Source organism: Paramormyrops kingsleyae, chromosome 14, assembly GCF_048594095.1.
Source record: "Paramormyrops kingsleyae isolate MSU_618 chromosome 14, PKINGS_0.4, whole genome shotgun sequence".
Classification (NCBI taxonomy): domain Eukaryota; kingdom Metazoa; phylum Chordata; class Actinopteri; order Osteoglossiformes; family Mormyridae; genus Paramormyrops; species Paramormyrops kingsleyae.
In genome coordinates, this window is record NC_132810.1 from 2,719,423 (window position 1) to 2,733,142 (window position 13,720).

General features: G+C 39.0%; 2 protein-coding genes across 2 annotated transcripts in view; one reads left to right on the top strand and one right to left on the bottom strand.

The window, feature by feature from the left end:
- slc25a21 (solute carrier family 25 member 21) overlaps positions 1–13,720 on the bottom strand; it is a 117,070-nt gene that overhangs the window by 2,743 nt on the left and 100,607 nt on the right. The window lies entirely within an intron of this gene.
- pax9 (paired box 9) lies at positions 215–10,459 on the top strand. Its single transcript, XM_023827446.2, has 4 exons — positions 215–529; positions 1,028–1,660; positions 4,152–4,291; positions 8,839–10,459. The coding sequence occupies exons 1-4, from the start codon at positions 526–528 to the stop codon at positions 9,091–9,093; spliced, it is 1,032 nt and encodes a 343-aa protein (XP_023683214.1). The 5' UTR covers positions 215–525; the 3' UTR covers positions 9,094–10,459.

A 13,720-nucleotide genomic window follows, 5' to 3' on the forward strand; every position in this document is an offset into this window, starting at 1 on the left:
TATTACAGTTGTACTTATCAATTCTAATTGATTTATTCGAATTGATGCGAGACTAAAATTCTGTCGATTAAGCATTACCGTTTACCTCTGCATGAACTTACCATTCCTATGCTGTGAAATGTTTTTTTTTATATATATCTAAATACTACTAATCTTGCCTCTTGTACAAATGAGAAAAGAAAACCTCTTGCCACAGGGACTGTTTGTCATTTCGATTCCACTGGCCAATCGAAACGCATTTCAAGAGGGAACCTAAACCCAATTGGTGATCGTTTCCTTAGTGAAGAAAAACGTTTTGTAAGTCCAGCCCATAGTATTACTGGATAGAAATGTAAGCCAGTCCTCCTTGCCATGAGGAAACAGAACGCAAATTTACCCTCTTGCCACTATCGTTATTACTGCCAAACCGAAACAGTAACTTTCCTTGCTCTTCGAGAAGAGTTTGCAGAAAAGGTATAACTAGACGCAAACCTGACAGAAGGCGTAATTTAGATATTTTTTGTTGTCACTGGTGGAATAAACGCAATGGGTAAGTAAACTCACTGCCAAAATTGAATGCGAGTGGCGAATATATGTGCTCGTTTGAACTAACGTGCTTGCTCAAGCGAAGTCTTGATCAAGACAGATTAAGAATGGTGAAGGTTTGGTTGCGTGCACACCTCTGTAGAATAGAATATATATTTGAGTTTTAGCTATTTTGCAATATATTACTTTAAAAACAGCATAAATTTATGTTTAGGTCATCATTTTTATATCTGTGAATAAGCTCTATACATAAGGTTCAAATTTAACTGTTATTTTTAAATGCACTTTTATATAATAGATACATCCAAATTTAAATCAGCACACTGAAATAATATTTTAAAAATGTTAAACTAGTTCTTAATTTAGTTAAGAATCATTCCACATTCGTATTTCACACGGTTTGCTATCATCATCGATAGGTCGAACCGTAATTAGTAACACATTGAGTCGTTTCCCACCGCTTTTTGTGATGGTGTTTGTTTTGTGTTCATGTCCACAACAGAGCCTGCCTTTGGCGAGGTGAATCAGCTCGGCGGTGTTTTTGTCAATGGCAGACCGCTTCCCAACGCCATCCGGCTCAGGATTGTTGAACTGGCCCAGTTAGGCATCAGGCCTTGCGACATCAGCAGACAACTCCGTGTATCCCATGGTTGTGTCAGCAAGATTCTGGCCCGGTACAACGAAACCGGCTCCATACTCCCGGGGGCCATTGGAGGCAGCAAGCCGCGAGTCACAACTCCTACTGTTGTCAAACACATACGGACCTACAAGCAAAGGGACCCTGGTATTTTCGCTTGGGAGATCAGAGATAGACTTTTGGCCGACGGTGTGTGTGACAAATTCAATTTACCCTCCGTCAGTTCTATTAGTCGGATTCTTCGCAACAAGATCGGAAATCTGTCGCAACAAAACCAGTACGAGTCGATCAAACAAGCGTCTCACCCCGCAGCTCAGCCTACGCCCCCGTACAACCACATTTACCCCTACCCGACTCCCATCGCGGCCACTGCGGGTAAAGTGCCTACCCCGCCTGGCATGCCTACCCTTCCCGGACACATGGCAATGCACAGGATATGGCCGTCGTCGCACTCTGTCACCGATATACTGGGCATTCGATCAATAACAGAACAACAAAGTAAGCAACCTACCTCGTCGAATTTCATCTGAATGCAAAGTCGATCTCAGCGTTTCACTCTCATTAAGTTAAAGCGATTCATTAACAGATGCGCAACATCGTATTTGGGGTGCTATGTTAACCTTGTGTGCATGATGATGTGTGTTTACTTTTTATTTATACCGCGCAATCGTTTAGCTGTTAGTGATGGTACCAGTATCAAACTGTTATACATATAATTCATAGCAGGCTAAATTATGAATTATTTATTAATAATGGAGTGGCTTGCTAAGAATAAAATCCTGGCAACAGAGAGAATGTTGAAACATAAAATAACGACTTATACGTTTATATGATGTAAATTAAACTATAACAAATGACAATTTTCGTGTCATCATGTCAGTTACAATCTGATACTAGTATGACAAGTAATTGTTATAATCCTTATTGGAACAAATTGTCAAGATTAATGTTTCATGTTTTATATGCGTGTTTTTCGTAGCTGGGTGATAGAATAACATGACTGTAGTTCAAACAGCTACACTGGAACAGATGGTTTAGGGCTGCAGTTATAATTAAAGAGCGGATGTTGAATATTAGCAGGATAACGAAGGGAAAGCGCAGCGGAGGGGAGATGGACTGAAAATCCAAAATGATCAAAGCTGCCATTTTTCACAGCTACACTTCCACGTGCCCTAGCAGAATCCCTCCTCAGATTGCTATGACGCAAACATCAAGTTTTGACTAGTACGCTGTCAGAATGTATACTCTTTTATAATATAATTTGTCTTATTGCTTGTATGTTAAAATATTCCGTTCAACCCGTTTTTCCTAACATGAACACTATTTTGTTATAACAAAATAGACATAGGCCTATTAGTCATGCTCTACAATTTGATCTTACGTTTTAAAATTAAAAGGATATCGATGTGACTTTATTAAAGTGATTAGAATGTTTCTGACTGAAGTGAGCCGTGTGTTGACACTAGTGTTTACGCTGCCGTGTCGAAACACGCCTCTTACGAGGCCTTTGAAGGTCCCTGGTGTTCCACGTTACAGTTTACTTCGGCTAATTTAAAAAGTAGAGATTTTTCTTCTATTCAATAGCAGTGCATATATTCGAAAATAACATAAAATACATGAAAGGAATGTGTACTTGAGGAGCACCTTTATAAACTATTTATGAATATCCAAATTATTAGCAGATGTTTGTGGAAGGTTTTGAAAGCCCGAATGAAGTATGACGTAGTCACACTGACTTGAGGCCCTTTCGCACCGCGATTGTTTCTCCGGCTAGGGCCGTGTTATCTTTTAAATTTTGGACTATTATTCTGGAATAAAGAAGCTTTTCATTTAAGTTATAATCGAAAGCGATTTAAAAACAATAGTTTAAAGATTCGAAGGTAACTGGAAAACGTGCTGGGAAGATTTAGCAAGCAATCTATATGTAGGCCTACATAGAGATTTAAAATTAAGAGACGCACTAAATTTCGAAACAGCTGACTTGGTAGTCGACTTAATTTCCAGTAGGCCTGTTGCGTGTTATTACACTCGTTTTCCTTCCACGGGACACGCAATTGCGAATAGGCCATGTTACCAAAATCACCTTGAATCGTCATATACCTCTATTAGCGAGGCCGTGTTTTTGTACATTGTTTTTGTCAGAATTGTATCATGCCTTCTGGTTCGCGTTATTAGTGATAGGCGAGACATTTTACATTATTGACTTATGGAAGTAAAAAGGCACGAGGTGAATGGGTTCAGAAAATTTATCTTGACTTAGAAAGAATATGGCTGGGTAACGCACTTAAATTGAATTTTTAAAATCCACGCCTGATTTTGATGCTTTTCAACCAGATGTCTAGTTATTAAGTTGTACGAACTTTAAGAATACATTTAAGTTCAATTTGATAATTGTATATCTATGTTACCAGGCAGTTTAACGATAAAAAGATAAGTTCTACTTGACGAACGAACAGATACACCTGCTGAATTATTAGACAACGTACTATTAGCTCTGATGAATTGATTGCGAGATTAAAGCGAATATAAATATATATGGATATATTGATTGGTAATACATTATTTTGCACTTATGTGCTCAGACATTATAAATAACTGCTAAGAACATCATTTACTATTAAAATGCGATATTTCAATATTAATTTTGCAAATATCTGAACGAGGACCCAGTGCATTTCTAATGTCGCCTCTTGGCTGTTGTATTAGCGGTGTTTAATTAGAAATTAATTATCGCTGTTCGTTGATAGACTATTGATCAATTCAAAGCAGAATGAAGATCTGTGTAACAACGTAACTCTCCTTACATACTTTCGTTGTTTGAAATGAAGGCCAAATAGATGAAACGAGGTAGTCAGTTGCAAAAGGAGTCGACTGTTCGGCAAATGAGTGGACTTGGGTCGGTGATGTGAGCTTTACCTCTGGGGCAGCACTGTGCTCCGTTTTTACCTTCTCTGACTTCGCTCTCCCCTGTCTCTCTTTTGCCCCCCAGTTAGTGACAATCCGTCCTTTCCCAGTGCCAAACTAGAAGAATGGAACGCAATAAACAGGAATAATTTTCCGCCAGCAAGCTCTGCACTAGTCAATGGCATGGATAAGCCGCACTTAGAACCAGAGGCAAAATACACACAGGTAACAGACAACACTTCTGCATTTACAGTATTTTTCTCTCACTTATGTACATTTCTCTAACCCTAATCGAGGGCAAACCGCACCCCAAATCTTTACTTTCTAAGTTGTTTTTTTTATTAACGTATACGAATTGCGTGATGCTTCTTGGGTTATGCACTCAGTTCTGTTTGATACGTTTTATATTAGTGGTGTCGATGAAACGTTGAATTAGACATCAATTTGCGTGTGCACACGCATGCGGGCGCGTTGAAATTGTACTCATACAAGTGTTTTACAATTATTACATTACCTAATGATATAATCACGGAGGAAATAGCGGATTGACCATGATACTGTCAACGACGCGTGCGTTTTCCTGGATAATCAGCTGGGAGGGGGCGGGGGGATCATCGTCTTATATTGTGTGTAAAAATGAATGTGGAGCGCTATGAAACATTGAAATAAATATTTCACATAATTATTCTTAATTACCCTTGGCCTGGTTATCAAATGAGTTTGCAATGATAGTTACGTTCTACAGGAACTCCACTTGAAAAAGGTAAGATTTTCAGGTTCGATAACTGCGTTCGTATTACAATGACATTTTATTTAAAAATTAAGGATCGCAGGAAAATGGCGACACAGCATTTCATAAATAATGCTAGACAATTACAGTCCACAGATAAGGTCTATAATTATCATATTTATTATGACAGTATAAATATCACCGGATATTTGATATTTCATAAGGACGATTGTGTTTCAGGAAGCATCCGTGTGTTTTGGGCTCATTTTTAGCATTTTAGTTTGTTACTAATTTTGCAGATGACGCTTTCCATGGTGGCACATAAATTGTCACACAGTGAAATATCCCATTTATTTTACCCGGCGTTTAAGTTTATATAAACGATGATATGACTAAAATCATAATTACTTGTTTGTTGCAGAGTATATGCTAATAAGCACTTGGTAAACCACATATTTGATAGTTGTGGGGCTGAAATCATAGGTTTGTTTATCGAAAATTAAATTAACAGAAATGGGATTATGATGACTGTTTTTGATAGTGTATAAATATTATTAGTGGAAAACAAAACACGTTTCTTTGACTTTTGTATTGTAGGGAAATGCGTATATATACATAGACAGTAGACAGATTAAAAACTTTTACAGTTTCAAAAGATAATAGCCTGTAGGTCCAAAAAATTCAGAGTGACAAAGCAGAACATAACCAAGACGACTTGTAGTGTTGCATTCATGCAACCATGAGGCCTCAGACGACGCACTAAAATCGGAGGTATTCTTCATGTTACGAAGTTCCCTGAATTTATCTCCTTCACCCTGATTTACAGCAGATTACACAGAATGTGAATTAAATCCCCGTAACCAAATGGCCAAAGTGTAAATATGGTTAGATGGATAAAGTAAATTGAAAAAAAAAAAGAAATATCATCATCATTAGGACTATGTTATTTAGTACACAAAGATGGCGAAAAGTTCGTAAAGCATTTTTAAAATGTACTTTTAACACTTCATGGCGTTTATAAATGCAAAGGATCGATACCTTACCTAAATAAAACGATATGCCAAAAGTATATTTGTAAATCCGAATTTAACGAACAGTAAAATAGTGCTATAATAACAATACTACTAACATCGGAAACAGTGACAACAATGATGTAAACGGTTATTAATCTAAAATTGCAGAAACGATAATAAAGCGAGGCAGATGTTTTTTTAGGTTCGAGGCGAAAATTAAATATAGGTAAACACGATTTACAAAAATGTTGAATTTATGCTTATCGTGACTTTAGTTCGGTATCATGTGAAACCGCAACAGTAAATGAAGCAGCAGTAAAACGTGGGTGCATTAAATAAAAAGCACATTTTTTTGTGTTATTCCCGTCCGTCTTCTAACTTTCACTGACAATCCGGAGTAGGTCTGTTTCCATTCGCTGCCAGCTGAGTGTCCCTTGTTGACCGTTTAGATTGCACCTCCCCTGGGAATATAATACCCTGCCATGATTTATTATCTTTATTTTCAATTTACAATTAACCCAGGCTTTTAATGAGCTTCCTATACTTTCAGGACATAATACGCCACTTGTTCGCCTGTTACATTACTCTGCTGTTTCTTTGGTTTAAATAAATCATTTATTACGTTAGATTTTTTTAGATTAAAAATGGCATGAAGTAGCGAACTTTAACTTGACAACAGTTGGCCTATCTAACGTTATCACGACGTAAGTTATATTATTAATCAAAGCATGCGTGAATGACGATAAAATAACATTGAAAAGACAAAATCGATATTTTTCTTTACATTTCCCTATTGAATTAACTACAACTGACTAATAATGAGGGAGTAGATGCGGTGCATAACTACATAAATACCCACAATACGATCTTTTTATATATGAAAATTTGATGCGTTAACAGTATTGCTTGATAAAAGATTCTATGATGATTACATATTAATAAAGCTTAGAGTAAAATAGCCCACTCTACATTTTCCCGTTTGTATATATTTTATATAAAACAGCAGAGCGACCCATCACTTGATTTATAAAGCAAGTTATAAATTCATAATGTTCATAGTCCACAATGAAGTGTATTTGAAGTTTATATTGTCGTTACAATCCTTGTACATTGCAGTTGTGATTCACTTACTTAAGTGTAAATATTCAGAGAGGCCTACAGGGTAAACCTAAATTCGGGGTTCCCTAATATGGCAATGTCGAGATATTTAGAAAGTGATTTATGAATGGCTTTCTTTAAAGTAATGACTTTCATATTATACCGAATTAGGAGCTAAGTAGATCTGTTCTTATTTTAATGACGACAAACGTGTTTGTAGTTTAAGGCATATGTGGTACTTTGGCTAAGAAAATGTATATTTTATATACTGGTCAAAAATGAAAAACTGACATAAGTATTTATCATGTCTATAACGTCATAGGGGTATATAAATTATAGAACCAGCATGGAAAGCCTACTGACTGTTTTTCTGAAAACTTATTATTTTGTAATTTGGTATACTTAAGAACTACCGTGAGGCATTTTATATTGAGTTTTATTGTATTGTATATGAAACAATTCCTATTGGTAGATCTAGTCAAGAAACCGGTCTTAGATAGGGTTAGAACTATTGTTAAATATCGTTGTGTAGAGTTTAACATTTATTCTGCAAGCACAATAATGCGTAGTGCAATAAAAAGGGGGAAATATCGATATCGAGCTGATTATGACGGGAATATTACCGCTTCGAAGTATTCTTAACAAAACCGTCATAATACATTTCAATCCAATTAAAATTGCGCTGTTTGTAATCAAAATTGTGCGGAGGATATTTATTTAATTTTTAGCACAACATAAGGAAATTTGAACAATAAAATGAATCTGCAATTACCAAAACATAATTTGGCAACTGCATTGGGTATACCAGTCTGTTCATTGTTATGCAGTGGGCCTAACGATTAGGGCCCAAACGATAGTCGCAGGTCACTTCATTGTTTGGTCCAAAACCAAACGTAGAGTACAATATATATATATATATATATATATATATAAGTTTCCTGAATATGTTAGGTATATGCCCATTATTTAGCCTACTTAATAGACAAGGCAAATTAAAACTTATTTTGTGATTCTAGGTGCCATTGCTGATTCATTATTTTTGAAATTGGCCTTAATACATAAATTAAAATCTATGTAATAAGAAATGTATGTTGCCAAATCACTGTACAGAAATGTAAAATTCTCTTTAAAATGTGACAAAAGAGGCGCCCCAGATTTACTTTAAGTCGTAGTTTGTGAAATCATGTGTTTCTATGGTAACGGGATTTTATTGGTTAGCTCAACATCAACATCTATAATTCTGAAAGAGCCGCAATTAAGTGGCCGGGACTTGACAGAACAATATATTCTGGTTTCTCAAGCAAAATTTTCCAACTCCAGTCAAAAATAATGGTGGATTGTACTGCAAATGTTAAATATGTAAATAATAAAAGCTAGTAATCATACATTTAATATGAATATATGATGCACTGGGGGAGAATTACAGTGTGTGCATTTCTTGCAACAGAACAAAGATGTGAAACTAAAGAATGGCCTCTGTTCCTACGGTTTCTTTGGAGAGCAAACAATGGATTAAACACAAAACTGTTTCACTAATATGGACTTTTGGAGAGGTGGGGGGGCGGGGGGGGTATATGGAGGGGGCGGGGCAAAGACAGTAGCGCAGGTGGGATAAATCTACAGCAGTCGGACAAAAGGAATTACGTTTCCCGAACGTATTTTCAAAGAACCTTAGACCACCCACAATAGTCTCCTTTTATGTTGATGCAGTTTGTGTTGATGCAGTATGATGCAGTGAGTTAAAGTCCTGTTCCATCATCTCAGCAATGTCTCTCACACGGCACCAACCCCCTTTTCTCTATTTGCCTTTTCTTTCACTTCCCGTCTCACCACACCTTCTCCTTCTTGCCCTCCCTCCCCCCCACCCCATCCCCAACTTTTTTTGCTTCTTCCTTTCACTGTCTATTCCCTCTCCCCTCCTCACTGCACAGACGCCGAATGGATTGCCCACAGTGACCAACTATGTCATGGCTCCCAGCATGCCGGCGTACCACCCAGCCACCCAAGTGTCGCCCTACATGGGGTACAGCGCCACCACCTCGGCCTATGTGACCGGCCCCACGTGGCAGCTGGCCAATGGCAGTGCTCTCTCTCCCCACAGCTGTGACATCACCACTCCGCTGGCCTTCAAGAGCATGCTGGGCACCTGTGACGCTATTCACCCCGTCACTGCCTCTGCGTTCTAGCCGTATGGCTCTGGGACGTCTGCAAGTGCATCGGTGGGGGAGGCCAGTAGGGATGGGAAGTTGGTTCACTCCACTATCGCCTGTTCCACCTTATTTATACAGACACACACAAAGACTTGTTTCAATTTCCAGCTCCGTCTATATTACTGAAAATGCTCCGCAAGGTCCCCAGCCCACAGAACCAGCTCTCTGCAACTTTCTGGACAGAGTGATGTTTCAGTGGAGAAATGCCTCTTCAGCCAGTGGACACTTCAGCGCCTTTCTAAGGCACTGGACCCAGTGCATTGTGGGACTAAGACCACTGCAGTCCAGTCATCCTGAGATACGGCCATTCCGATACTTTTGCCACAGTGAAATTGAAACCTTTTTCCTTTTGTTTGCATTTTTCTATCACTTTTACTAAACAAGACTAAATTAATACATTTTTTAAACTACAATGTCAGTTTGCATCATAGACTTTTTGGATGTTAATAATTATGGATAATTGGAATATGTTGGCCTTTGTTACATTGAATCAAAAAGCACCAATCTTACAGAAGACTTTTTTTTAATAACTTCTCTTCAATATATCCAAGATTATCCAAGAGAAGTTTTTCATTTTTATTTATTCCACTGTAAGGTACGTCGACCAAAGTGCAATTGCAGCAAGAAGGTTTGTGCGCGGTTCATGTTACAATGTGGCATTTCCACAGGCATTACGATACCACCAGCTTTGTTTTCTTGTGCTGAAATTACATTAAGGGCAGTAAAGCTGCACAGCTCCAAATGTTGCACAATGAAATTGAATGTATCTTATTAAAGTAATGCTTGACAACCAACTGTTTGTAGATGGCTGATGGGGAATTGTCAAACGTTGCATTTATTCATCCTATCCATTTTAATAAACTTTGAGTATCAGCGCCATTAATAATGTGGGTAATTGGGTTGTCAACAGGTACTAAAGAGAATAATCCTTATTCACTATGGGTCCACTAACAGAGCACATAGAATCAGTGCATTTTACAATAATTTATAATATTTATGATGCCCAAATGCCTAAAATGGACATCAAAGCCTCTCATTTCCAGGATTACGGCATGCAAAGACATTTGAAAGGAAGACTCTGCATATGTCCGTTCCCAAAGCTCACGCTGTACTTGACTAATGACAAAGCTTTAAATACATGTGTACCTGTGTTTATAAATACAAATTGCCAAATTTATTTTTTTAAACTGTTCCTGAGTCTTGCCATTTATGTCTGTACTCTTCTGCTGTGCTGTGATAATTGCTTGCACTTCCCTGACAAAAAAAAGGTTTAATAGGTTAAGTGTCATAATTTCCAGGAAGAGCAAGAAAAACAAAAGGATAAAGACTCCGAAACGCGTCAGTATGTATCAGTGCTCCTTATTTTTAACCCAAGGTTGTGTAGCTTTTGTGTAGCTTTTGTGTAGCCTTTGTGTAGCCTTTGCTGTTCGTCAAATACTTGGATGCTAAGCCATTTACAGCCCAGTCCCCATAGGATGTTTTGGGCCACTACATTTGCCGGGTTGTTCGTTTGTTGTGCGGCTGGGCTGCTTCGGTAAAGCCGTACCATCTTGAAAAGTAGCTAAACACCGTTCCTGGTTTGGTCAATTTTACAAGTGAATACTTGTTTACACTAAGCAAAACATGCATATGCAGACTGCAAAGTCTTTACATCCAAATCTTTGTAGAACATCAGAGCTCATTTATTATGGTGGTAGAATTGGCATTAGGAAAAGATGAGAAATACTTCTTATGGTGCCATTTGCCAACACAGCAGAATTTAGCAACAAAAAAACCCCTGCACATTCCATGTGCCTTCTTGTTTGACTGTGGCTTTTGAAGTCAGTGGGCGCCCAGCAGAGGTGACCTCACGTGTGTACATACATTAACTCTGTGCAAACACAGCAGCGGCGTGGGACTGTGGTCAGGTCCACGGGCAGCTCACCCCACAAATTACACAGCCTCTATCATTTGCATGGAAGACCTGGACAGTGAAAGCCAAGATGCAACCTTGTGAAAGTCAACGCGGAGGTGGATGGAGGACTTACCTTTGGCAAATCCTGAGCACTAGTGTCAAATGTTCCAGCTTACACTGATTTGACTTGGAAAACACGCGCAGCAAAGCCAGCGGTCACGGACCGTTGCTTCAGGATCGCATAGCTCGCCCCCACCACTAACTGAATTGTAGTAAAGATACAGGGAATTACCACAAATCAAACATGCTAGGCCTGCTTGGAGGAGAGACCTCCCCCTATCATGTCTCTAAATCCAGATCTGAGTTATTACTGCCATGAGGGCAGGTATGTCTTGGCAGGCCTCCTGTCCAACATTAGTTAGGGAAATATTTCCCTCCAGTTACTATGGCTCACCTCAGACAACACACTGAATATTGGGAATAACTGGAAGAGCCCCTGGAACCCCAGCCCCCACCCAAAAAAAAGGTGAAGAGGCAGACAGTCTTCAGCAGATGAAGTTCTCTGGTGGCTCCCTTGAAAGTGTGATGGATGGTTTTAACCCAGAAATCAACATCCAAGGACAATTCAGTTCAAAATTATAGAGACCTGAAAAAAAAACTGTAGAGGGATGCTTTTTGAAACAGCAATCAAAATAACAAATGTTACATTTCCCTAGATTTCCACAGAATATTTCTTAGGCAACAATGCATATCAAAAACCAGTGTTAGTCTCGGCTCTGACAGAGACACACCTGTGACCTTTGATCTTTGACATAGTTCAACAAGATTACTCATCCTGTTATGCCAAGACAGACATGTCCTTGCCACAGGCGATGAACACTTCTACAGACTACACACAGCAAAACTGCTTAAATGGTCTGCGGCTAAGTCACACTGGATGATGACAAATTTACAGTTGCTGACAGACGTTTTTTTTTTCTCCAGGGATGACATGCATACAAAGTCTTGAGGGGAACAGACAAGGTCAACCGTGACAATCACACTTTCATGTCAGCACTGACGAGCCCACGAGAAGAAGCGAGGGCAACATTTACACCAAAAGCCAACGGAATATTCCATTGCGTTTATTAAGCAGACAATTTTGTCCAAAGCAACACACATGCATGGATCAGAGAGCAGAGTCTTCCAGTCCCATGGTACAACTGGGGTTAAGGGCCTTGCTCAAGGTCCTAAGAGTGAAAACCGCAGGATATGATCTGGCAACCCTCTGGCCGTGGGCGCGGAGTCCGAACCCGCAGCGGCGCACACCACCCACCAAGTTAATAAATGTTAGGTGATAGTTTGGCCTAAGCTCCCTAGTAATGAAAGCAAGACACAGAGTAATTTAAGTCAGCAAGAGCTTACATTTACAAACCGGTAGATACTAAATACACAAATGAGTAAACTAGGCCAAATCGGTCTCTGTTTTGGTTTTGATGTATGTTAAAATCTTTTTGATTAAATATTCTGTGAATCCATAAAACTACACTAGACTTTGTTAGCAGAAGTCTGACAAACACATTTGAACTAAGGAAACATTCAACATAAATAATGCTATTCCTTTTATTATTCTGGGTATTGTGTCATAACCTGGCACTTTGTATCTGGTGCATTATGGTACATTTTTTGAATGTCATCCAGCCCAAAAACTCAGCTAATCACCCTTGTGAGGACACCGACTAAAAAGCCTAATCTTTGAACTGCTGGTAAAAAAAATCTGTTTCTAATTAATTATGGGAAAGTTTCATCTGAGTACAATGTCATATGGTTATCTGGCAATCAGAGAACAACAGGCTGTACTGCAGCAGTACTGAGCAGAACAGCACGATCTTTTTCGGAATTGCCCTGTTACGTACAGTGCGCTGCTGAATTCAAACTCACTATTTGGCCATTTAAGGCTTGAGGTTTCGCACAGGTAAGGAAAAAAAAAATGCCGCATGAGAACGTGCATCTGGCCTTTCCTGAATGAAAGCTGAAGAAAAAGAAATGGGTTGGTAGTTTACAGGCAGGCAAAATTTCTCACATGACCACAACAATGACAACAGCAGGAACTAACTTGCTGATGCCACTATAATGAACAGATACATTTACAGTACTCTACGTGGCTCAGTTTCTTTCAAAACTGGTACTTGTTACAGAGGCCAAAAAAGTAAAAAAAAAATTGTTCTTGATCAGGCATGACAACAGTAAACTGTAACCATAAATACTACAGAGGCATGCAGAACCAGTAGCTAGTAAGGAGGACAAATGCTCAGATTTCAGCCGTGCTGGAATGAGTACAGGGCAGGAAATGAGAACAGAGAGAGCATAATGCTGCTGGATTAGCATTAGATAAGAGCACTTGACCTTTAGAGAGCTCCAGCCTCTAGGATTGCAGGAGAGGAAGAACCACAGTGTGGAATAAAACACATGGATACCCTAACCCTAGTGGAGCAGGAGACTGGATATATCACCGCTCTAAGTCAGAGAGGGACCTTTTCTGGCAGGGAGGAAAGATTAATTGTTTATAACACCTTCTGTCTGTGGGCCCCTGTCTTTAAGCTTTCAGCACTGGGAAAGGGGCGGTTTTACCTGGGGACAGAGGTAGACAGAGCAGCCAGCTAGCTGATTATAACTGTGGGTATATGGTCAGCTTGAAGGCAGACTCAGCACGGGGTAAATGTAAAACAA